General features: G+C 37.5%; 1 protein-coding gene across 2 annotated transcripts in view; it reads right to left on the bottom strand.

Annotated features, from left to right (window-relative positions):
• The window catches only part of DACH1 (dachshund family transcription factor 1), a 438,758-nt gene that overhangs the window by 192,485 nt on the left and 220,724 nt on the right, over positions 1-25,549 (bottom strand). For both annotated transcript variants that reach the window (XM_060637011.3, XM_060637012.3), the window contains exon 3: positions 208-369. In XM_060637011.3, the coding sequence (XP_060492994.3) occupies positions 208-369 (162 nt within the window). The remainder of the gene's footprint in view (positions 1-207; positions 370-25,549) is intronic.

Below are 25,549 nucleotides of genomic sequence, written 5' to 3'. Positions count from 1 at the left end.
TGTTAGAAGTTGCCTACATGAAGTTGATCATATAGCAAAAAATTATGTCGTTAATTATTTAGTCAGAGTGCATGTTGTTAGAGGGACAAAATCTTATCTCCAAAATATACACTGTGTTTGAAGCTAAAAACGAATAGTTTTGTTCTGGAAAAAAAAGTAATTTGGTAGCGACATGATCACAAAAGTTTCCGTGAACATAAAACTTACCAACACTTGAATTCATGTCGCCATTTTCAGAATCTGCTCCATGTTGGTTATTACTGGCATGATAGTTGCTCATGGCTTCCAATTTGATTTTTTTCACCTTCATTGCTTCGGCGATGGCTGCATTGGTAGCAGCGGCCGCTGCTGCAGCTGCTGCTGTCAGACCTTAACAGAATAAATTAAAAACAAGGTAATTCACATTCTGATCTTTTCATGTAGTAGTCCATGTACTTTGTAGAGCACACATACAAACATATTAGAGGATCTGATTCCTTCATGCCACACTCTGATAACATATATTCATTCCCGACTAGCCAATGAAACAACATTGCTATAATGGGGAGGATGCACTGTAAACTCTCAAACCAAATATTAGCAGAGACATAATTCATACACAGAAGGAGAGGAGTAGAAATGCATCCAGAATTCTCTCTCAAACAGATCAATTAGAATATGTTATTCTCTGCTTAAAATCCTCTACAGCTGCCTGGAGGCGGGAGTCTGAACTGCTCAGCTCAATTCATAAAACCTTTCACTAAAAAATGTAAACCTACCTAATCACTCCATTTCCGCATCCTCAGGCCCCCCTCCAGCTACCTGAACATGCCACCAATACGCGTACATACCCTGCTTCTTCTGTGCTTTCACACATACCACTCCCTTTGTCTGGAATGGCCTTGCTCCACAGCTCACTTCCCTGACCTCTCATCCCCCAGCCTTCTAGCCCCAGGGTTAACACTTTTAACCACTGTGCCATGTCTGTCCAGAACAGTTCACCTCTGTTCATCCAGAAGACAGGAGGTAGATAGGAATGGACGTGAGACTAGAAATAGAATTTGAGGCCAGATTATGGAAGAGCAGAAAGCTAAGGCCATGCTTTATGTACAGGCTATAGATAGCCAGAGAGGTTTTGGAGGAAGGGAGTGGTTTGCTTTCCTTAAACGTGTGAAGTTTTACCAAGTGAGTTCACTTTATCCTGGCATCTCTCTCCTGTAAAATGGCAGACACTGCAATACCTGAATAATCTCCCCTAATTCTGAAACTTTAGCAGTCTAGGAGAGGATATAGATATCCCTGCTCCCCATACTCTTTTTGCTATGGCTGCTTCAGAGTTTCTGACTACGGTGCTTCAACTCGGTTTGAATTTATCTGTGTGATTTATTTCCACTTCCAGCTGGTGGATTAGAGACTGAACACCTCTCTCCTCTTTTCCTCCCCACTAATCATCGCTTCTAGTTTCTACAGCAAATGTTACAGCCTCAGAAATTATAAGAAAGTCTTTTTTTTCCCCCTAGAAATCTCTGCTTTTTTTTTTTTTTTTTTGTAGATGTTAGGAGAGCTCACCTTTCCTTCAGATCAGACCAAAGAGGCCTTTTAGCCCAATGCAACAAGACCTTCAGAATGGATCTTTGAGTGAAAAACTGATAACCACCCTCTAAAAAGGCACTGATGTAAACTCAAAGAATTCATCTGGGTCTACACTGTACATTTGTTGCCTTTTAAGTCCCAACTTGAACGGATTCTCTCATCTTCCTATGATTGAATTTACTCCCCAGTTACTCATTTCCTTCAAAGGTGTTTCAGAACATTTTCTTTCCTGTTAAAATTCTCATGTTTCCCAGCAACTCTCTCTTCCTCGATTTTGCCTTGTCACAAATGTGACTATCCTACGTGTCCCTTCCCTTCATTACCCGGTGTGGCCTCATCTCTACTGTATAACACTTCCAGGGTCTTTATCTTTGCTTTATGCAGCAGGTATATCTTGTATTCAAATAAGGAAGATAAAACTACAACTTGAGATCTGACTGTTATTATTATATAGATCTGAATCAAATTCTACTGAATTTGAAACATAACTATGCATGATATAGCCTTAGACCAGCCATAAAGCCTTTTTGAATATTGTTTCTTCACCTGTAAATTCATTCTATTCACAAAGGGATAATATGAGGATTAAATGAGATAGACTATGTGAAGAAGGCCACATCATGCTATTAAACACTAGGTATTCTAGTTCCTCAAAAAGTCCAGTCCTAGCCATGATTCCTGCAGGATATGGTGGACTGGCCATAGCCCCCTTAGCTAGAAGAATCTTACTTCTCTCTTTAACCCTTGACTTTTAAAAATATTTTTTTTATAATTTTATTTACCTGATCTTATGAATGGTACTCTTCTACCTGTCCACTTGGCAGTTTATCCCCACGGTTTTACATTTCTAATACAAATTTCAAAAGGTATACGGTGGTTCCCCCTCTATCCATGGGAGACATGTTCCAAGACACCCCCCCCCCATTGCCTGAAACTACAGATAGTACTGAATCTTAGGTATACCATGCTTTTTTTCTATACATACATACATACATATGACAAACTTTAATTTATAAATTAGGCAGAAAGAGATTCACAACAATAAAATAGAACAATTACAACAATATACTCTAATGAAAGTTATGTGAATGCAGTCTCTCTCTCCCTCAAAATATCTCATTGTACTGCACTCACACTTCTTATGATGATGTGAGATGATAAATTGCCTAAATGATGAGATGAAGTAAGGTGAATGACACAAGCACTGTGACCTGGCATTAGGCTCCTATTGACCTTCTGATGATTTTTCAGAAAGAGGATCATCTGCTTCCAGGCCATGGTTGACCAAACTGGGGAAAGGAAACTGCAGATAAGGGGGACTCCTAGAAGTGTGTGACCCATACATGATAAAACTGAACTATCTAATAATTTTTTATAAGAAGTATTGCACTATTTTTATTTTTATTTGAGAGGGAGGGAGAGCCACAGAAGGAGACAGGGGGGAGAGAGAGGGAGAGAGAGAGAGAGAGAGAGAGAGAGAGAGAGAGAGAGAGAATCTCAGGCAGACTCCATGCTCAGCATGGAGCCCAACGTGGGGCTCGATTCCATGACACCAAGATCATGAATGGACCCAAAATCGAGAGTGGAACGTCCAACCAAATGAACCACCCAGGCTATAATACTTTTAAATATCGAATTGTTAGTCTAGTTTAATGAAGGCAGGAAAAAAAAAAAAAAAAACTATGACATTTTCAGCAGTTGCTGATTTTAGTTCCACTAACTCACCTGGCTCACAATTCTAACACTTTAATAGCTTTCAAATTCAAGCAATTTTCTCCATTTTCCCGGCTCCCTCTAGTGCCAGCTGCTGCCTTTTCTTCAGTGGAGTCCTGCAATAGCCTCTCAACAGCTTCCCCTTTCCCCGTTTCCAACCTCTTACTACTCATACAGCAGTCAACATAATCTTGTAGAAAGGAAAATCCAATCATGACATTCAATGCCTACTCTTAGAAGCAAGTGGGGCACTTCACATGGGTGTCAGGGCCCTTCATGCTCAGTCCCCTGCCTGTCCATGTAGCACTGTGTGTTCGCCCAGGTCCCACTTCCACTTTGTGCTATACACACTTCAGCCTTCTCCCATTTCCTCAAATGGACTACATTCCTTCTTCCAAGCCAGACTGTGTCCAGGTTGTTCCCACTTCTAGAAAAGCTCCCTAATCCCTGTCCCTGCCCCTACCCCAAACCAGCCCGTGTCCCTTATCTGATGGCGTAAATATTATGCTCTAGGAGAAGTGAGCTCAGGTTCCTAACTCTTCAATCTACCTGAGAAATAGCTATCAACATTTCAAGAATCAGCTCAAAATATACTTCTTTCAAATAAAAAAAAATATATATGTATTTCTTTATTTTTGATAGAGAAAGAGCATGAGTCGGGGAGGGGCAGGAAGAGAGGGGGACAGAGGATCTGAAGTGGGCTCTGTGCTGACAGCAGAGAGCCCAATGTGGGGCTCAAACTCAGAAACTGAGATCATAACCTGAGCCTAAGAAAGGCGTTTAACCAACGTGAGCCATCCAGGCACTCCAAAACATACTTCTTTTAAAGAGCTGACCTTCCCTACTCCTCAAGAGTAGAGCTAGCCATCCACTGGTTTGTGTATGTGACTCTACCGTCCTTTGTGCATCAGAATCACTCGTGGAGCTTTTAAGCCTTGCAAATAGCTGAACCCTACCCTGTGAGGATTCTGGCTGGGACTGCTGCATCTGTATATTTTGGGGTTGAGTTTACTGTTCCTCAGGACATTACAATGTGCAATCTGAGCAGAGAAACTCTTGACTTCTTTAATGCTCTTTTTTAGGAGGGGGGAGGTTACGTTTAAAGCCAGCTCCTCTAACTAGGTTATAACACCAAAAGGACAGAAATACTTCCTTAATATATGTATCCCAAACATCTACCACAATGCCTGCCACAAATTCTCACAGAATGAAAAAACACTTCTGAGACTAGACTACTTGGAAAGCCACAGGAGAAATATGGTCACTCTTTTGACAATATCTATGTAAGTAATTTAAAGCATTATGTTTATGTTACAATCAATGTGAATATATTAGGAGCAGCAAATTTCATTAATTTAATATAAAGCATGACTCTCCCAAGCTACATCTGCCTAGGGCTGGAGAGGATCACAAAAGGCTCATCCGCCCTCTGTATTTATTGCACTTCCTGTTGGCCTTGCAATGGCCCTTTCAAATCTCTGATGTAATTCTCAAATCCCGCCCCCCCCACTTGCTCTTAGAAAGAAGTCCCATTGTATATTTTGCTCCAAAATGAAGTTGTCTTTGAAAAAAAAATTGTTATAAATTCACAAAATAAGTCTAGCTTTTGGTCTATACTTTATAGAGAATTCAAACTGTGAAAACATTTTCATGTAACCGAGAATTGCCTACTTGTGTAAATACTGGGAACCCCTAACATTTACCTCCCTGCCTCACCCTTTTCTTCTTTTTTTTTTTAATGTTTATTTTGAGAGAGAGAGACAGACAGACAGCAAGCAGGGGAGGGACAGAGAGAAAGGGAGACACAGAATCCGAAGCGGGCTCCAGGCTCTGAGAGCCGGATGCACAGAGCCTGATCAGGGGCCTGAACTCAAGAGCTGTGAGATCATGACCTGGGACCCTTAACCAACAGAGCCACCCAGGCACCCCTCACTCACCCTTTCTTAAGTGAGAATTTTTGTTATGTCCTCCTTCAGTAGCCCACCTTGAAGTACATTATATTGCAAATTTACCACTGCTTTTAATCCTTCCCAAGCAAGATGAACCATTTTTATCTCAGACTTAGGTAATTCAGTATTTCTTAAACTGAGAGTCAACATCAAATCCAGCCATCATGCATGGTAGTTAGAGGTTATCTTCTCCAAAGACACAGTCACAGACTGTCTGGGATGGGCTGAGGAATCTGTGTTTTTACCTTTCAACAAACAGGTTGATTCTGAGGGCTTACTGCCCTTAGATTATTTAAGGACAGCAATTTACACTAAAGTGTGTCTGCATCTCATAATCAAAGTTTCTTAACTGAGTAGATCATTACAGTTGTTTTCAAAAGTGAGTGTGCTTCAGAATCAACAAGGGAACTTGTTAAAACACAAAATCAGGCTGGACGAAGGAATCATAGTTTGAGATGTACTGCTCTAGTGGGATGCAGACTTTTATAAAAATGAATCTTCGTGTGCCTTTGGCCTACTGCGGTGGAAGTGAAAAGGTAAGCCATGTAATGCAGTACGTCGGTATGTTATTGATGCAGCGGTCATGTACATTACTAACTCCAGCAACCACTTACATGCATGAATCTATTTGGCATGTACAATAACTGTTACTGAAAAGCTTGGGTAATCACTTTGGATTCTTGAATTGGTAAGAATTCTTTCTCTCATTGGGGGAAACATAACAAATATATATATATATATATATATATATATATATATATAGAGAGAGAGAGAGAGAGAGAGAGAGAGAGAGAGAGAGTATGTGTGTGTATCGTCATATGAGGAAGGAACAAATGAATGATCTCTTACACTAAGGAATGATTAACCCACCTATCTTACCTCACCAAACTCACTTTTTTATGCTCTCAGAGCACAGTGAAAGTATCTCATACACCAAAACAGAAACACGTACTGAACTGACAAGTCAAATATGAAATAATTTCATTTTATTTGAAAAGATTCTAAATCCAGGGGCACCTGGATGACTCAGTGGGTTAAGCACCCGACCTCAGCTCAGGTCATGATCTCACTGTCTGTGAGTTCAAGCTCCATGTTGGGCTCTCTGCTGTCAGCACGGAGCCTGCTTGGGATCCTCTGTCCCCTTCTCTTTCGGCCCTTTGCTCTCTCTCTCACAAGTAAATAAATATTTTTTAAGAATATTAAAAAACATTCTAAGTCCAATGTAATTAACAATGGAGACACTTAAATGTATTCTTAAAACTCATTTGGCACTAATAAGATAATGGACTAAGAAACATTTTGTTAAAAAAAAGACACTTTCCTTCACAGAAAGGATAGTAAGTCATAGTTTGTACACTGCCAGACCTCCAGTTGGCCCTCACGAAAGGGATTGTATATCAAAACTAGGTTAAAGACCATAAGCCTTATATCATGCAAAAAGATTTAGGTTTCTTTTTCTTTCCTATTAAATCTCCCTATCTCTACATTTACAATTTAAAAGATAAATAGGCTTTTACACAGAATTTTAAAACACGACTTTTCACATTGTTGTCCGAATTATGATACAGACTCATTTCTGTGGGCTTCATTCTGATCTGCTCCTTCAGAGAAAATTCTGTATTACTTTTCTAACCGCATACTGTTAAAAGTTTGGTTTTTTTTAATCTTGGCTTATAGATTTCTTTTACTTTCACTTTTTGATGCTCTGCTAAAATCTTTAGTTACTGTCATGGAAATTACTAGTTACCTAACCTATCTATCATGTAGAGGGTAAATATGTGATGGTTAAAAAGCAGCACTCCAAAAGCCATACAAACTTTGGACAACATGCATCAAATTTATCTGGGATACTGCTGCAAGTTATATAATTCCTAAGACTTCAAAATTCTCATCTTTAAAACAGAGATATCAATTCTGACTTGATAGGGATGTTGTGGAGAATAAAGGCAAGATAATATATGCAACAGCATGGGCACATACTAAGTCCTCCACAAATGGTAGTAAATATTATCAAGTAACCCAGAATATCCATCATGTCCTTATGTCTAGTTTTACCCCTGTTCAGTTACTCACAAAAATGCAACTACGACAGAAGCAACCTAACAGTGTGGAGTGAGAATTTAGCCACTTGACAAATGGAAATCTAAAACCCATGCCTCTATCTAAACATTTCATTTAGTAGTCTACATTGATCACATTTATCTTAAAATCACTAAATCTCCCCTCTGTGCTCTATTGATACAAAGCCTTCCCCACTTCAAACTCAATATCCTAAAACCAATCCATGGGTTTATCATTTGGAAGAGAGGCAGGCATTGTCACCACTTAAGAGCCTTATTTTACTTTGCAAAGATAGCATTTTTCTTCTGCTTTCAACTTTTATCAAAACAGCCTTTAAATCTTTCAAATGCCATATACAATCCTGACCAGCCTTTCTAAAATAAGGAAAAATATCCCCATTCTATTTCTTTCAAATAAGTTAGTACTCCTAGTGATAAAGAGTAGATTACAACTATAGATTATAAATATCAATAAAAGAGACATATTGCTGTCAAATTCTTTCTCTGATCTGTTTGTTTGCTCATTAACTTGAAAGGTCCAATCTTTGATCTTTGGTTTCAAAGACATCAAGATGACTTCCAAATGTTTGATATGTTGTCTACTTTTACATCACATTCCATATAAAATGTATTTCCCAAAAGCTAATGGTTAAATAAAATGAGTTATATGTAAGAGATAGTAAGCAGTCAAAGCTTCTATATGATAGACTTTTTATTAGTCTATGTCACTTCACCCAAATTTAGAAGAAACCATTTTAAAGATGCAGTAGATTATAGCCAATGGTAGTTATTATTAATATTCTGGAATTGATAAGTTATTTATGTCTGGCATTCTTCCTACTGATTATTCAGGGAGACAGGCGGCTTATAAATATCTCATCACTCCACCGTCACAGAAATTTCATCGACAGTGCTCATGCACAGCTATTAGCAATATGAATCTAACCATTACAAGAAGGAGGAAAATCGAACATGTGGCATTAATACGCAGTCCTGGTTCCTAACCATCTGATAGGCAGATGGTGTGAAGCGGATTCTCCAGCTGAAATGAAGGGGCACATCATTTAAAACCTTGTTTGCATTCTAACTGATATCAGTGCCATATTGATATACATGATACATCATGGCAGTATTTGAACAATCTAGTTTGTTTCAGTCATAAATGTTTACTGCCTTGTTTTTTTTTAATCTTATAAGCATGTTCAGAAGAGTGTATTTTTAATTTATGAAACCTATTGTTTACTTCTGTTGAACTAGAAGATTAGTGGAAAGCAGGAATATTAAATTACTTCAACCACAGCAATATAACCAAGACAGATGAATAAAGTAGGTTTCTATTTTCAATAAAGGATGTTAGTAAAAGAGTTTTAAAATTAGCCCAGGCATTTTGCACATTAAATGCATTTATTCATTTAAACCTCCTGGCTGCCCTCCCCCCCAAGTGGCATACAGAGAAACTTAATGCTTTACATAGCCATTCATTTAAAACTCTCACTGTGTGCAATTAATCTTGTCCAACAATTCAATTCAGAAAGTAAAACATCAAAAAGCATAGTTCAATTCAACAGTCATTACTGTGAAGTAATCTTTCTGCTCCTGACAGTTCCTATAGACTCTTTGCAAAACTCGGTGGAAGGTGCATTGTAAGCTCCATATAAGTTTGAATTACAACTCAGCTGAAATCACTCCAAGTCTTAGAAGAACTTTTGGCTCAATATAACGACTTAAAAATACCAGTACCCCTTTTCACCCTGTTTTCTTCCAATCCTTGTTTAAATACCAGCTGTCTAAAAAACTGACACTAATTTTCAGTTATTTATTTTTTCGATACTTTCTAAATAAAGGGAAATTGTGATTGAAATATACCTGTCCTCACCCTTGAATGATTAATAACAGACATGATAAGCAACTGGAATAAGCAACTTAATTGTGAATCAGAATAGACTGAAGATTTTGAATGTGAATGTGTCTCCTAATGTCCATTAGACTGACTTTTCTTGCCCTTTAAAACACATTTATATTCTGCAGAGAAAAGGGAAATTGATCTTTAAGGCCACTAATGGAAACACTCCCTACACCAGTTTTCAGCTTTTCAATTGATTTAATTAGATTTTTTAAATGTTTGGATTAACAAAACCCCCCACTAATTTGGAGATACATATGGAAAGAGTTTATTATAATATTGATAATAATAATCAACCAAATAGACATCAAATTTAGCATTCTTATTCTGAATAGCTTAAAATCGCAAGCCCTCAGAGCAAAGGAATAGTAGTTGAAGTCAGTGGAGGGAACACCATGGAGATGTTATGTTATTTGGCCATGTGTTAAATCACTGAGGAATTTGTTTCAATTTTTTTCAATTCTTTCCTTTTTTTTTTTTTTTTTTTTTTTTTGAGAGAGAGAGTTGGATGGGGCAGAGAAAGAGGGAGAGAGACAATCGCAAGCAAGCTCCATGCCGTCAGCACAAAGCCTGACGCAGGGCTCCATCTCATGAACCGTGAGATGACGACCTGAGCTAAAAAGCCAAGAGTCTTATGCTTAACCAACCGAGCCACTCAGGCGCCCCTCCATGGAAGTTTTTAAAACATTCAACTTCTGATCACTAACTCACAGAATCAAGCTGAAGCACAATTAATTCAAAATTTTAAATTACTACGGTTTAAAATAAGAAAATAGGTAATTTTTAAAACGTTGAACTCGGGCACAAAAAGGTCTTGAATATAAAATTCTCACTTTTACTCCATCTGTTAACATTACTGTCTTTAGAAAAATAGTTAACAGCCACTCAGGGTCTAGACTTATAAAACATGGAGACAAAAAAGACTATCTAATGCGACCCTTTTATTTTACTGATGATGAAACTTAAGGTCAGTGAGGTTAATCATTTCTATAAAGTCACACCATTAAATAATGATAGAGTGATCCCAATTCCCTTAACTCCCAGTGCAGCATTGACCACACTGACTCTGTCAATAAATGTAAAAAGAAAAGTACAGAATACTGTAAACCAAGGGATCACTGAAAGAAAATGAATCCCCTTTGCTCAAGTAGCTTATAGACGGCATAGGAAGTCAAGGGTATAGATGCTCAGATGATGTCAAAAGTAAAAGCTGAATGGAAACCAATTTGACAATAAATTTCATATATTAAAAAAAAAAAGAAAGTAAAAGCTGACTTCATTTAGAAACCTGACCAAATTGTTCATTTGGAATTCAGTTTTATAGAATTTAGAATATATCTGCCACAGAAACAATGGTCTTTCCACTTTGTGCACAAAGCTTTCAACCTGGACTACAGGTAAAATACGGTATTTATATTAGCCTGAGTCCTCTATTTACAGCACAACAAGAACAAAAGAGAAGAGCAAATAATTATTTTCCTATGTCCTGAATATAGAACAAACTCTAAATAGAAACAAACAGAAATAGGTAAACTTTGACTCCAATTTTCTTTAAAGCACCCTTATTATTATTCCATCTCCAATAAACTGTTCTTTAGATGTCCTCATGTTTGTCTAAGGAGCAATTCATTTTACTACTCACGTGACTCAATCACCCCAAATTACTCAGTGCATTGACTCCAGGCAGGTGCTTCGTACTAGCCTGAGAATAACTGACAGTGTGTGACATTCTGAAAGGATGTTTTTTAAAGAGGCTACTTGTCAATATATCGGTGACAGTTCAGGCAGTACAATAAGTGAAAAGAGGAAATGGTGTCATAAATTTAATTTCCTGCAAAAGAGTCACCTCATTGGCATTTTAGCCTAAGAATAATCTCCCCAAATGTTCAACTATGTTTCTCAACACCATGTAAATCCTCTCCTAAATCCTTTGATACTTCAGTAAGTCGCTTTTTTTTTTCTCTTTCTAGAAATCAGGTAGCATGTGGTTGTTGGTGAGAAGGGGAGAGGAGATAAGAAAAAAGTGTTGTAGAGGTGGCCATTTCTTACATGAAAGTCTTGTTTGTGGGGAGTTATCCAATAGAAGTAACTGGAAAAGGTGTGACAACACACTTTTTCTGATATAGTAATATATACTTTTTTTTTCCAAGGAAAGACTCAGGAAGAAATGTAATTATACACACACACACACACACACACACACACACACACACACAATCACTTTGTAAACAGAAGTCAGGGTCTGGGTTGGGAACAACAGACAGCCATGTTCACTGAAAAGCAACAGGAACAGAGGGACTAGTTGAGGCAGTATATTCTTCACCCTTTTGTCATTAAGTTTTAATATTTACATCAACATTTCATTGAATCGGCATAATCAGCCTAAAAGTTAGCTATTTTCCTCATTTGTTTACAAGGAAAATGTGAATGGTGATAGGCCAGTTGTAGTACTTGGAAAAACAGGTTTTTGGTTGAAGTTTTAAAGTTGGATTACAGTAAAGAACAATCCTAATTGATTTAGAAGAATACGTACTGCCATGTGATAGGGAAATTACAAAAGAAATATCGGTTATAGTTCATAGTCTCAAGTGATTGCCATCTCCTAGACAGTGGGCCGTTAAATAGATGAAGTCTCTACCTTGGCACCTCATTGTAATCATAGTCAACTAACTTAATTATTTTTAGCACAAAAACCACTTAAATTGTCTGATTTTGAGGCAATCTTGTAGTTTATCGCTCAAGAAATAAATGCCATCTATCTTTAAAACGATTTCCCTTCTGAGGTTGCATTAGTATATGCAACCCAGCTCACCTAGGAACAGAGAAGGTGGATGTCGACGAACGACTACCAATGGTTGTTATTACTCATGTTTCCTTTTTTGCTACAAAAAATCCTAATGACAGAAAGAACCACTTAATTCCTAAGATGGCAAGAAATGTGAGTCTTTTGTGTATTCTCATAGAAACTCACTTTATTTCAAAACAACTGTAAATCACAGCAAATCTTCAATTTTCCTTATAGCCCTTACTTTAGGAGCAAAGTCTGTAGTTATACTGATCCAGTGGCTTCTCTTGACCTAATTTATGTTGTACCATGAGATTCTATTAAAAGAAACTAAATCACTGCAGTAGATTTATTCACCTTAAATAATTTAAGCTAATTGAAAAAGAACCAAACTAAAACTAAAACACTTCTCTCAAGCATTCAACTCCTGCATGTCAATTAGTAATTTAAACAACCAGCTAATCACAACAGCTTTATGAGAAACACGGACCTGTGCTGTGTACACATTTCTCTACCTCCACTGAGTTGAAGACTGAAACAAACATCAGTTCTGAGTCTGAAAGTATGTGTATCTGTTCTGTAGTAATTAGGCAATTCCAATAAAATAGTTTCACAGATGGAGCAAAGATTTTTCTCAATCTTCCTAAACAATTCTTAAAAGAATACATAGAAAAATGAGAGAGACACCTGGGAAAGCACTCTTTCAGCAATGAGTGATGGCATTCCAAACTTATAACGTGACTTAAGCAAAATGAAATTAAAAACATTATTGTTATTCACAAAGGTTACCACGTAATGACCAGAAACTGGTTCCTAATTCCGAATGGGTTGACTTCAAAATTAAGAACCTGGCTTAATAATATTATTATTATTATAGTTTATTTTTGCGATATTGCTTCTCATTAAAAGTTATTAAATATCATTGTGATTTAAGATACGTTAATAGTGGCTCATAATGTTATCCCAAATTATAATATTCCGATTGCCCCATCATTATAGAACTCTATTGGTAAAAGCAATGGTCACTTTTCTCAGGGAATTATTTAATTTTATAATTCAGCCTTTGTAATACCTGGAATGTTCGGCATATTCACTCATAGGACAGTCGTACGAAGAGTTGCCAAGCTTTTGGCATCATTTTTACCACACATCTTTCCTAAGAGAATTAGAAAATTCAAACCTAACTTTATGTTGGAAGTAAAGCCTTTTGAAATATTGCTAAAGTGCACACGGAATAAAGACAACACACTTAAGCAGACTTTCCCCCCCTTTAAACAGCATTCAAATTTTCAAAAGCAATAGATCCTCCGTCCACACGGAGTCTATTGAATTATTCATTTCATGTGCAACCTCATGCTGGACCATAAATTGTTACTTTATCTAATCAAAGGAGACTTAACTCTACAGAAGGTCAAAGGTTTAATTTTGTGAAGTATTATCTTACGCTAGGAGTTTAACCGAAAAATAGAAGAAGAAAAACAGCCAAGAAACTGGTAATAAATGAACCTTTATTGCCTCAGGCATTGGCCTAGTTAATAAACTTTCATTGAAGGTTTCTTTCAACTGTTACGGACAATGAGAGGAAAAAAATCTTAAATTACAGCCATGTGTGACTTTTAAAGCAGTCATTCTTTTTTATCTCAACCTCCCTAGCTCAGGGAAAAAAAAAAAAAAAAAAGACAAAGAGAGATTGTCTTCGATCTTTTAACCAAAAATGTATGTTTCTAAACAGATGAAAAAGTGCAGATAAACTTTTCTAAAAGCAGAGGTCAGCTTTGAGCAATATAAAAAAAGGCATTCTTTAGGTGTTGAATCTTAGAGAACAATGTCTCTAGCCAAATGTGAAACTACAGAAGGGGGGAGGAAGACATGTTGTATTCTTCACAAATCTAACTCTTAAATTGTGTCTCCTGCTTAGCAAAACATGATGCCTTATAATCTCCCCATTATCACACCAAGTCCATTGTAGTTTGAATATTCCTTAAATGTACTGTAAATAAGTACATTATTTATGTACTCTCTGCCCCATTTTAGACCAAAAAAATCCTTTTATTTAAAAAAAAATGTATCAAAATAATTCATTTTATTGTCATTCACTGAAATCTTTAGGAGAAACAAGTCTATCTTTTTAGCTGATACCCCCCAACCAAAAGCCGCCTGTCGGTAGGTCCCCCCCCGCCACACACACCCAAATCCCCAGGATTTTCTAGAAAAGAAAATAAACTGAGCTGTTCTGAATATGCTATTTTTTTTTTCAGGAGGCACTGTGCGAGTATGAAAGTTATTGGGCCCTTAATTCCAACATCTTTATCTCCCCACCACAGCATAAATAAGGTAGACCCTTGCATCGCCAACGGAGTTCATAGGAGCTGTGAGAAAGGAAAGAAGTCACGTTCTGCATCTTCCTTCAGGTACTCTCAAACAGCAAAGTGAAGCGGGCTGGCTCTGTGCTCCTAACTGGACCCCCCCTCCTGCCAGATTCCACCCACACATCACAGTGCTCTCAGCAGGGCACCGAACCCTCTTCCCACCTGGCAGCATTTGGACAGAAGTGGGTTCTACTTCATTCCAGGGACATGTCCTCAGGATGCTATCTTGGCCACCTTTGAATCCGAACATGATAGCTGCTTATACCAGCAGCACCAGGTGAAAGGAAGACCAGGCTCCCTACTAAGAAATACACTCCTCACAGCTGGGAAGCAATGAGTTCCCCCTGGGGTCAAGGATGAAGCACGTTTATACCAGAAGCTCTGCTTCTTTTCTATATTTGCTGAGAGTGGTGAGAGAGACGTAGGAGAAAGTGGAAAATACAGAGATTAAAGACAATTTAACATGAATTCTGAAGCGGGGCGGTGGGGGGGAGGTTCAAATCAAGTTCTATGCATAGACTATCAAGGATAAAAACACAGGTGTTCTAAAATAGTTACACTTGGATATCAGAACCTGAAGCAAACTGGGACAGTTCATTTTATTAACTAGAGGCTTTTAGAATCTATGAGTAGATTTTTAAATTTTTTTTTAACATTTATTTATTTTTGAGAGACAGAGAGAGACAGAGTGGGAGCGAGGGAGGTGCAGAGAGAGAGGGAGACACAGAATCCTACATAGACTCCAGGCTCTGAGCTCTCAGTTGCAGAGCCCCACGCGGGGCTCAAACCCACAAACTATGAGATCATGACCTGAGCCGAAGTTGGAAGCTCAACTGACTGAACCACACCCAGGGTCATTCAAGAAACTATGAAGTGCTTACTCAAAGATTGCAATAAAAATCAGTATCAAAAGAGCAATTGATAAGATATTTTGGGTCCCACTGTACTCTCTACCTGATTTACATACATGCATACCGTTGGGGGCAGAAAAATGAAACGGGGAAGAAATATGATGAAACATCAACTACTTTCTAGAAAAGAAATGCTATACTTGAATGTGTATAGTGAATGGCTAGTTACATACAACTGTGGAAAAATTATTTCGAATTAGCCAGGATGAAAATGCTTTACAATTTCCGAGTTTTTTTTTTTTATTTACCATCTGTGAGAAAGACCGAGGTACACTTTGAAAGTGACCCAAATGTCAGAGAAGCAAGGAAGTGTAACAAAAACAGGTATCTCGAATCTAATTCTTTATTCCATTAATCAAAGTTTCATGGGTTTAGGAAAGTTGTACTACAGAACACAGGATAAGAAAAGAGAAAGATCAAGGGAATTCAAAGGATTTATTAAAAGTGCAGACGGTAACTCGGACTAGTGTTTTAGCTAGATAGACACAATTAATTAATTGTAACACTGTGAAACTCTAAAACGCTAAAGGAACGTGCTCACGCCTGCAATGCAGTAATGTAGCAAAATACTTATAATCTTTCAACCACCAGGAGCTTTTGTTGGTTTTTTAACCTAATCCACAGCTTGACATAGATCCTAGGGTAATGGAACACAGTTCTTTGATTGAAATAATATCTAAACATTGCTGTTCTAGCCCGGTGGCCTAATAGAAGTCTATCTCTCTGGAACTCGAGAAATTCAAGTCTGGAAACAAACTCATACATTGAGCTCTGGCCTGTAAGTCTTTCAGAAAAAAATCTTTGAGGCTGGAGTGTGCCCTTTCCAGTTTGATAGGACCAAAAACAGGTATAAAAACTTCTACAATCCCTTTACTTTCGAACAGTGAGAATCAAAACAAACGATTCTCTTCAGCCACTAAAAGGTTCCTAATAAGACAACAGTACGGTGTTGATAATCACAGAAAGTCTAATGCATGTCATGAAATAGCTAAGAACTTCAGAAGGGATCCATCATCCCAGCTTTCTCCATTTTCATGTGAAAATCTACAAGAATATCTGTAAGTTTTTCAGTTATTGTTACAAAGAAAGTTGATCCATACATTTTGTCAATTTTAGCCACGTGGAAAATTTCAAAGTGTTCTAAGGCGCACTAAACATACCTAAAAAAGAATTTATGTATACTGTATTCAGTGAAAAAACAACCTCTATATTATTTTACTTTATTTAATGTACCTCAATAAGCCATTATGATAAGAATGCCACCCTTGAACATTTTACTGAGAGAATTTCTAGGTCTTCATGTGCAGCAGTAAGTGCACTTTGATTAAACTCTGGAAGACAATTGCAATAAAAACCTCCATAGCATTGTGTATTCTGACCAATTTCAAAAAGCAAAGAAAATATACTATTAATATTTACCCATATCCAGGCATCTTGTATCAACTGCTTAGCAAAAAATAGACAAACAGAAAACAGTAAAGCACTGTTGGGTAGCACTAAATATACCTGAGGTTTTAGCCAAATTATGATTTTATGTTTGGGTGCCATGCTTATAATATTAAGTAATGAAAATGAGTTTTTACTTAGTGTCTGTCATCGGACACTATCAAGTCACTTTGTAAACAGGTTAATAAAAATGATACTTGGATGACAACTGGAACACTCTGCACACTGTCCGAAATGTGAAATCCTGACATATTTTATCATTGCATTTTAAAGCACGAGCTGTGAAGCTGGCTGGAAAGTAGAGGAAGAGTAAGAAAAATCCTCAAATCAAATAGTTAAGTATGTAATCCTAAAAACATAATAGGTCTTCCAAAAAGAATTCCGGGAGCACAACTAGCGGTGGTTAAATCAGTAGGTCAACGATGTCTAGGAACCAAATTTTTTCCATATTTACTTTTTGCTACCCTCAATATATTGGGAAACAACTCCATGTTATTTAGCAAGTGGGCTACAACAATTCTAAGAATCTAAGCAAAAAAAGTGAGGAGCTGTTGGGCGCCTGTGTGTCTCCGTTGGTTGGGCTTCTAACCCTTAATTTTGGCTCAGGTTATGGTCTCACAGTTCGTGCGATAGAGCCCCACGTCAGGCTCTGCACTGACAGTGTAGAGACTGCTTGGGATTCTCTCTCCTCCCTCTCTCTCTCCAAATAAATAAACCTAAAAACAAGTAAGGAGCTGTTTATTACATGTATTTCTTTTGATCCCCTGAAGAAATCTTTCACAGAGAAATCCTAAAGACTCTCCACTCAGAGCTTATTAGCCATAAGCTGCATCACCTGATCATGCCTGACCACTCATAGGCAAAGAGAATAGGTCCACCATGATTCACATCTGTGATGGAACATGGGGCTGGGTCCTCATAAGCACATAATTGGAGGAAAAATGTGAATTCCTCCATAAAATTAGCGTTTTGTTATAAAGGAAAGAAGTGATAATGGTTATTGGCTAGCAGCTAACAAAGACTGTAATAAAAGCTTACAGGGGAATATTGAAGAAAATAGCTAACAGCCTCCAATAGAAGCCCAATTACATTGCTATTCCAAATCTTCCATCATTTTAAATCTTTCTCATGCTTGCTCAAAAGTTAACTGCCTAGATGCAGAGGAAAATATCACTGTTTTTCTCAAGGTACTTCTCATAATGAAGGCCTTGTAAAGAAAAGTTCCATAAAATTATAATAGTGACCTTGATTTTTATATTTAGAGCTACCAGGAACAGAAACATGAAATAGCACTCAATTGCTTTGAGTTTCCTTTCCAACCTCTAGCTGGTGATACCTATAGAATAAATAATAAGATGGCACGCCTATGGAATATATAATAAGGTGGTGTCCTTCATTTGATTGCTGGACAAATACATATGAGACAACTGTTACGGAATGTGACAAGAAGGAACTGGTCACATTTGAGCTGTATCAAAAGTTTATTTATTATTTTTTATTTTTGTAATGTTTATTCTTCTTAAGAAAGAGAATATGAGCAGGGGAGGGGCAGAGAGAGGGGGAAGGAGCAGGGAGAGGGGAGAGGGAAGGGTGGGGGTGGGGAGCGGGGACAGATGATCCGAAGCCTGCAGCCTGAGCTGACAGCAGAGAGCCCAATGCAGGGCTCAAACTCATGAACCATGAGATCATGACCTGGGCCAAAGTCAGATGCTCAAAAGACTGAGCCACCCAGGCACTCCCAAATATTTAAACATTTCCTGTGACAGTAAGCTGACTAAAACTGGTGGTGATATCACTCAATGCTTTGATACAGTACTAGAAATAATTGCCTTCTTAAAGATGTGAACCAGTGTAGGAAAGCTTGAAACAGCAACAACAGAGGTCAAGGGAAGGAGGGAAGGAGAGAGAAAGGAGGAAAGAGAGAGGCAACAGTGGCTTTAAGAGGAACACATGTTCATTGCCATGTCAGGGCTGTTTGGTCTCTTCCTTCCATCCCTGGTACCATCAACGGCAAAACAGAAATTTTTAACAAAAGTTTAAAATGGAGAACAACGGCAGAAATACAATGTAGGGCAAAAAATACAGACTTTGCTGTCTAAGATGTGAGTTGCAGCCTGCTGTCATTAGGTAAGATGGCCTCTGTTTGCAAGATCTAATTTCTGTCAGCTTCAGTTAACTTGTCCCCAGCTGTAATAAGGAGAATCATGTTGCCTGTGTCTCACAGAATTGCTGAGAACATTAAATGACATAGGATGTGTGAAAAATATACATGCATGTTCCCTAGTGACAGTTTCCTTCCTTCCTTGGTTTTGCTATCGTTACATCATACTGGGTCCTTTACTGCCTTTCTTTTCTTTTTCTTTTCTTTTCTCTTTTCTTTTTTTTTCTTTCCTTTTTCTTTTCTTTCTCTTTCTTTCTTTCTTTCTTTCTTTCTTTCTTTCTTTCTTTCTTTCTTTTCAGTACTATCCCTACTACGTAAAGAGCTGCTGCCACTACTCGTTCAGAACGAATGGCAGAGCCAGGGCATGACATCACTCCCATAAATCTGTTCCTTCAACTGTATTTCCCAGGATCAATAATAGAACTTGGTAGAAAATATATTCCCCATGAAGAATTTTGTTTTATAAATACTTGCATGCACGAACGCTAGATCAAATGTGAAGATTTTATAAAATTTGAATCCACAACTTACTCACTGACCTTAAGCATCTCACTTAATCACCCTGGAAACAGAGGTTATAAAAGTGCCTACATGTTATGGTGATGATGAAAATCAAGTGAGGGAGTACACATAACGAGCTGGAACTGTGCATGGTGCAACATAAGCATCCCCTCTACGTAGACTATAGGTATTGTCCTCTGACATGAGAGACACTAATATTCACAATTCAGTATCATATGGACAATAATTTGAAGATGATGGAAACTGAATTTTAATTCACATTCCAATCAAAAGGAACATAAATTTTTCAAAATAATAATAAAAGGATGCACATTATCATTATATATACTACATCTTGACTCCAAAGATACTTTATCATAAAATATACGGTAAAGTCACATCAGTAAAGAGATCCAGTTGCATGGACATGAGCAACATTGCCTAACAAAAATTCCAAAGTTAAGATTTTAAATAGATAGTCACTAAATTATCAGATTCAGACAGGAGTGTTGGCAGTGTCTTGGAAATCATCTTCTCTAACCCAGACTCACATTATGGGTAGAGGCTAGACCCAAGTTAGAATCTCTGTCTTTCTACTGATAGGCCAAGTACTTTTACCTTTATGAAAAGCTACCCTACCACACAGACACAGGCTCTTTTAGCGTATTTTTGACTCCTCAAGTATATTTACTCTTTTTTTAATTTTTATTTCATTTTAATTTTTTTAATGTTTACTTGTTTTTGAGAGAGAGAGACAGAGCATGAGTAGGAGAGGGGCAGAGAGAGAGGGAGACACAGAATCCAAAGCAGGCTCCAGGCTCCAAGCTGTCAGCACAGAGCCGGATGCTGGGGTCGAAACCCACGAACTGCGAGATCATGACCTGAACTGACGTCGGGCACTTTACCGACTGAGCCACCCAGGAGCCCCTGCTCTTTTTTTATACTTACTGTTTATTCACATGGAAATATCCATGAATAGTGAAGGATAAATAAAAGAAGATCCAGATGGCTAATAATACCATAGCTATTTCTCCATTATTCCATGAGAAAAAAACAAATCAATACATACCAACTTCACATCAGCCATGTTATACCTACTACTGCATTGATTTCATTGTCAGTGGCTAGTTTTTTTTACACAAGAAATTTCTAATTATCAAGTTGTACAGTATTCTAGCAGCAATTCGCTAGATGGGCCTCCATTATCTAAAGAGAAGCATGTCTCTTCTCAGAAAAGTGTAAATTTGTTTCCTATTTTCTTACGTTATTTGCTCGCAATATCAAGCTTCAATCACACATATCATAGATATAATTTACTAAATAGAAGTAGAAGTATTTAATTTTTTCAAAAATTTTAATTGTTTATTTTTGAGAGAGAGAGACAGAGTGTGAGTGGGGGAGGGGCAGACAGAGAGAGAGGGAGACACAGAATCCAAAGCAAGCTCCAGGCTCTGAGCTGTTAGCACAGAGCCCGATGCGGGGCTGTGAGATCATGAACTGAGTCCATGTCGGATGCCCAACCAAGTCACTAAACACCTAGGCACTTAAGTAGGTGCCCCTAAAATATTTAATTTTTAACTTTTAAGTCCAATTTAAATTAGATAAGTACATTATTCTAACAGATAGCACAATATGTGAATTTTCAGAGCTCATGGTAAATTGATCTAATTTTTAAACATACTTATAAAAAAGGAATACCCCTACCTTTCTCTCTGAGTCACAATGGGAGACCAAATCAACTTTTAAAACAGGAATCAGGGACTTGTAGAATTCTAAGAGACTCTAAACTCTGTCTTCCTGAATTCTAATTATTATCAAGGCATTCTGATAAAGTTGACAACTACATATGATCTGTCAAGACATACATTTATTCACATAACTAAAATTTATAGTGCATCTTCATCATAATAAATTTGTAAGAACTACATGTTGTTAATTTTTATGACAAATTATTTTACTTTAATTCAAGTTTTAAGACCCACTTGTAAAATACATACCAACAAAACTAGCTCTGATATTCACTTATAAAAAGTAATTCACTACAAACAAGATAAAATTCACTGACAATTACTTAAGTATCTCACTATTTTCTCGTGATGCTAAAAAACTTGCAAGTCATTTGAACAAACTGTGACATAATCCATGTAATATTTTTCCTAGAAGCAAAATATAGTTTTGGTAATCACTGGAATGTAAAATATGTACCCTCAGTTGGAAAATAAAAAGTATAATGAAAACACAGTCAATTCAAACAAATATTTCCTTATTTTAATAAAGAACATAGGTCTTTAGAAAGTCTATCAATAGGCTATGACTCTGGGAGTTTCCAGGTAAATTTTAATCCTCATAGATATTCAATCAAATCCTACTGTATTATTTTCTATGTTCTAGGCACTAAAAAGATTAAAAAAAAAAAAGATAGGTACAACATAACCCCTGCCTTTAAAACTGTAAATTCAGTGAAAGTAGAAATTATGTGTGTCTTGTTCATAGATACATTGCCAGCAATGAAAACAACGATCAACACAAAGGAGATGTGCTTAATATATGTTTAATAAAGTTATGAAGAAAGAAAATAAGGAAATGAAGATGAGATGGGAAAGAGAGAAGGAAGAAAAGAGGAAGAAGGGAAGGAATGGAAAGAGGGAGATAGGAAGGAACACATTTACTATTTAGTTGGGGAGACAGTCACATATACAATCATCTAGTACACAGTGCTGAGGGGTACCTGGGTGGCTCAATCAGTTAAATGTCCACCTTCAGCTCAGGTCAAGATCTCACAGTCTGTGAGTTCAAGCCCTGTGTCAAGCTTTGTGCTGACAGCTCAGAGCCTGGAGCCTGCTTCAGATTCTGTGTCTCCCTCTCTCTCTCTGCCCCTCCCCCACTGATGTGCACACACTTGCTCTCTTTCTCTCTCAAAAATAAATAAATATTAAAAAAAGAGAAGTACACAGTGCTGTTATTGTAACTCAGATTATTATAACTCAGATCATGAAGATTAATTTGGGCTACAAGACCAGGAAAGCTTCAGGTAGGAGGGCATATTTGAGATGATTTTCGAAATATATTTAGAGATTTGGTTGACAGAAGTGAGTGAAAAGAATATTTTAAGGGAAAAAAAGAAAAAAGAATAAAAAAGAAATAATGAGCAATAGGACAAAGCTGGGAATATGTTGGACTTACATAGATAATAGATTTACAGGGTAAGAAGCACTGGGTGGGGAGACTACTAGGACACAGACTTGAAAAAGAATGATGGTGTCACTTAATAAATGTGTTTAAATGCCATTGCAATAGAGTTTCATGCTCTGGGAAGCTGACGGTATTGGAGGAGGGAAGTATCTTGGTTAGAGCTGAGCTCCCAGAACACAGGCTTCCCTCCCAAGCTGTGTGCACCTCATCTTAGTTCTCTATGTGGCTCTCTCCATATACTTTGCTTACAGTTAGACACGTACCTACCTAACTTTATTGTTTGTTATAGTTATATGCCCAAACACTGAATACAGTTCTTGGCACAATTAAATTGCCGCTGCATAGAAGAAGCCGTGTGGTGGACCTCAGTTCAGATCCTGAATGTGTATCTTATTCAGGAAGACTTCACTCCTCTGAGCCTCGGTTCTACCATAGGACAGAACAATACCAATTTTTTTAGATTCACTAAATCTAACTCATTATGGGAGACAGGATGAGGTGTACCCTCACCCACTAACACACATATCCTAGATGCTGAAGCACATAAATATGTTATTTTACATGGCTGATGGAATTTTATAGATGTGATTAAGAATCTTGAGATGGGAAATTTGTCCTGGGTTATTCTAATAGGCCCAGTATATCACAAAAATCCTTAGAAGAGGGTAGCAAGAGGGTCCAAATCAGCAAAAGAAGATGTGATAATAGAAGCAGAGATTAGAGTGGTGTGAGTGGATGATGAAAGGAGGCAAGAAGGCAAGAAGTGTGGGCGGTCTCTTAGAAACTGTAAAAGACAAGAATACCAATTCTCCCCTAACAAGAGAGAACAAAGTCCTGCTAATACCCTGATTTTAGTCTGTAAGACTCATTTCTGACTTCTGACCTTCAGAATGTAAGATAATAAATTTTTGCTGTTTTAAACCACTAAATGTGTGCTAATTTGTTCCAGCAGCAATAGGAACTTTGTACACACACACACACACACACACACACACACACACACACTCACACACACACACCTGGAACAGAGTAGGTATTAACAAATAGTAGATTTTCTTATTGGGTCAATAAATATTTCCTACCTAAGCTGATTTTTTTTTGCACCTTCAGGATAAAATTAAGCCAACTGAGGTATAGGGAGGCCATCATAATAAGGACACACTGCACCAGTCCGAGCACAAGTTAGAGTGCCCAAGCTAGAGAGGAAGAGAGAAATATAAAAGAGGGAACAAATGTCGGACCATTTCAGACAGAGAATTTGATCTCTAAGTAGACCGTAGGTATAAAAAAGAGGATGTAGGGATCATTGCAGTCTGGAGTGGAAGCCTATGTAATAAAATAACTCCAATATTAGAAATAGCAACAACAGAGGAAAATGCAAGTCTGGAAGCTCACATTTTGAGCATGCTGCATTTGAGGAGTGATTGCTTAAGAGTAGACTTTAGCAATATATATTTTAGGAAATTGCTAAGGGTCAGTAAGTTTCCAAAAAAGAAAAATGAGAGGTCACTGCAAAAACTTCGAAAATCGTCTGGGCCTACCCGCATATGTAATGGTAAGAGGAGGCATGCGAGTGAGAAGGGAAGATCAGAGGCAGCTTTATAGAAAACAGTGCCATCAGAAAGATGGTGCAAAAGCCAGATTGTGAGGGTTCAGGGACAAATGAATAAGGGAGGCAACCAATGCACTTTATTCTTTCCAGAAGCTTGATGAAGACAACCAGACAGCTTTGCTGAGGTCTACATTTTTCTAAGTAATGAAGGCTTGTGTGTATTGGTGGGAAGAAGGAAGATGTTAACTGTTAATGGAGATTGAAGAAGAAAAGAAGAGAGGGGAGAGTTAGCAAAAGAAGGGGAAGCATAAGAAGCACCTAGTATATACATGACTGTAAAAATTATTTGTGATATTGTTGACGGGCCTTTAGAACCAGAAGGTACTAGATCCCACAAATGAAAAGTAAGACTATTACATCTTCATCTAGATGGTAAGAAAGCAAGGCTGACTGCTGGTACAGATTTCAACTCTTTGTCAGCACTCTGAAAAATAGTTTCTCTCTTTCTCTTTGATTCCCTCCTCCCACCGCAGACTGTCTTCTCTCTCTTGAACACAAAATCAAGCCACTCTATTCCTCTGTTTTGACATTTTGACATTGCCCGTTGCCTACAACACAAGATCCAAATAACTCATTCACACCGACATTAATGCTTTCGTACTCTGTCCTTCATCTACTTTCTAGACACATCACCAACTGGTCACTGCTCTGATCCCGCTTTATACACTATGTAAAACCACAAAGAACTATCCTTCATTTTTTAGTGTCTGATCCCTTTGCATTAACTGTTTTCTTTGCCAAGAATACCTTTCCCTTTTCTTCTTTGCATAAACACCAACATCAATTACCACCTCCTAGGAAAAGTTTTATTGATTCATTGAGACAGAGTTGATTATGTCTTTCTCTACATTACTCTCTCAATTTTGCAGAAACCTCAACTATTAGCTATTACTGAATTATACCGTAATTATTTCTTTGCCAGTTTGTCCAACTACACTGAGGTCCTTGAAGCAGAGGCCATGACTCATTAAATTTTCCTTTTGCTCTTTCGTGCCCTCCACAGAGCATGCACTCAGTTTTTAAATGAATGAATAAATAAATGAAAATAGTACAAGAAAAAAAATCTAGAAAATGTAGAAAAGTGGACCGAGGTGGTCACTAGAGTGCATAATTGAAGAAGATAGTTTAAAAGTCCAAAGATTTACCTAAATATTTTCACAACTCAAAATGAATGGGACTCAGTCGTGCCACGTAACCTAGGGCCAGATTCTTAACTTGACAAAAATCACATATTTAGTTGAACTGTAAGAAATTGATGATATTTGACCAATTTTAACCCATAAAATGACAGTTTCATATGTTCAGCTGAATACTTATCTATCATCTGATGAAAAAATTCACCTCTGTTAGCCACATCCTCTGGAAAAAACAGCAC

Source organism: Panthera onca, chromosome A1, assembly GCF_046562875.1.
Source record: "Panthera onca isolate mPanOnc1 chromosome A1, mPanOnc1 haplotype 2, whole genome shotgun sequence".
NCBI lineage: Eukaryota > Metazoa > Chordata > Mammalia > Carnivora > Felidae > Panthera > Panthera onca.
The sequence above is the reverse complement of the archived record's forward strand: the minus strand, read 5'-3'. Positions and strand labels throughout refer to the sequence as shown.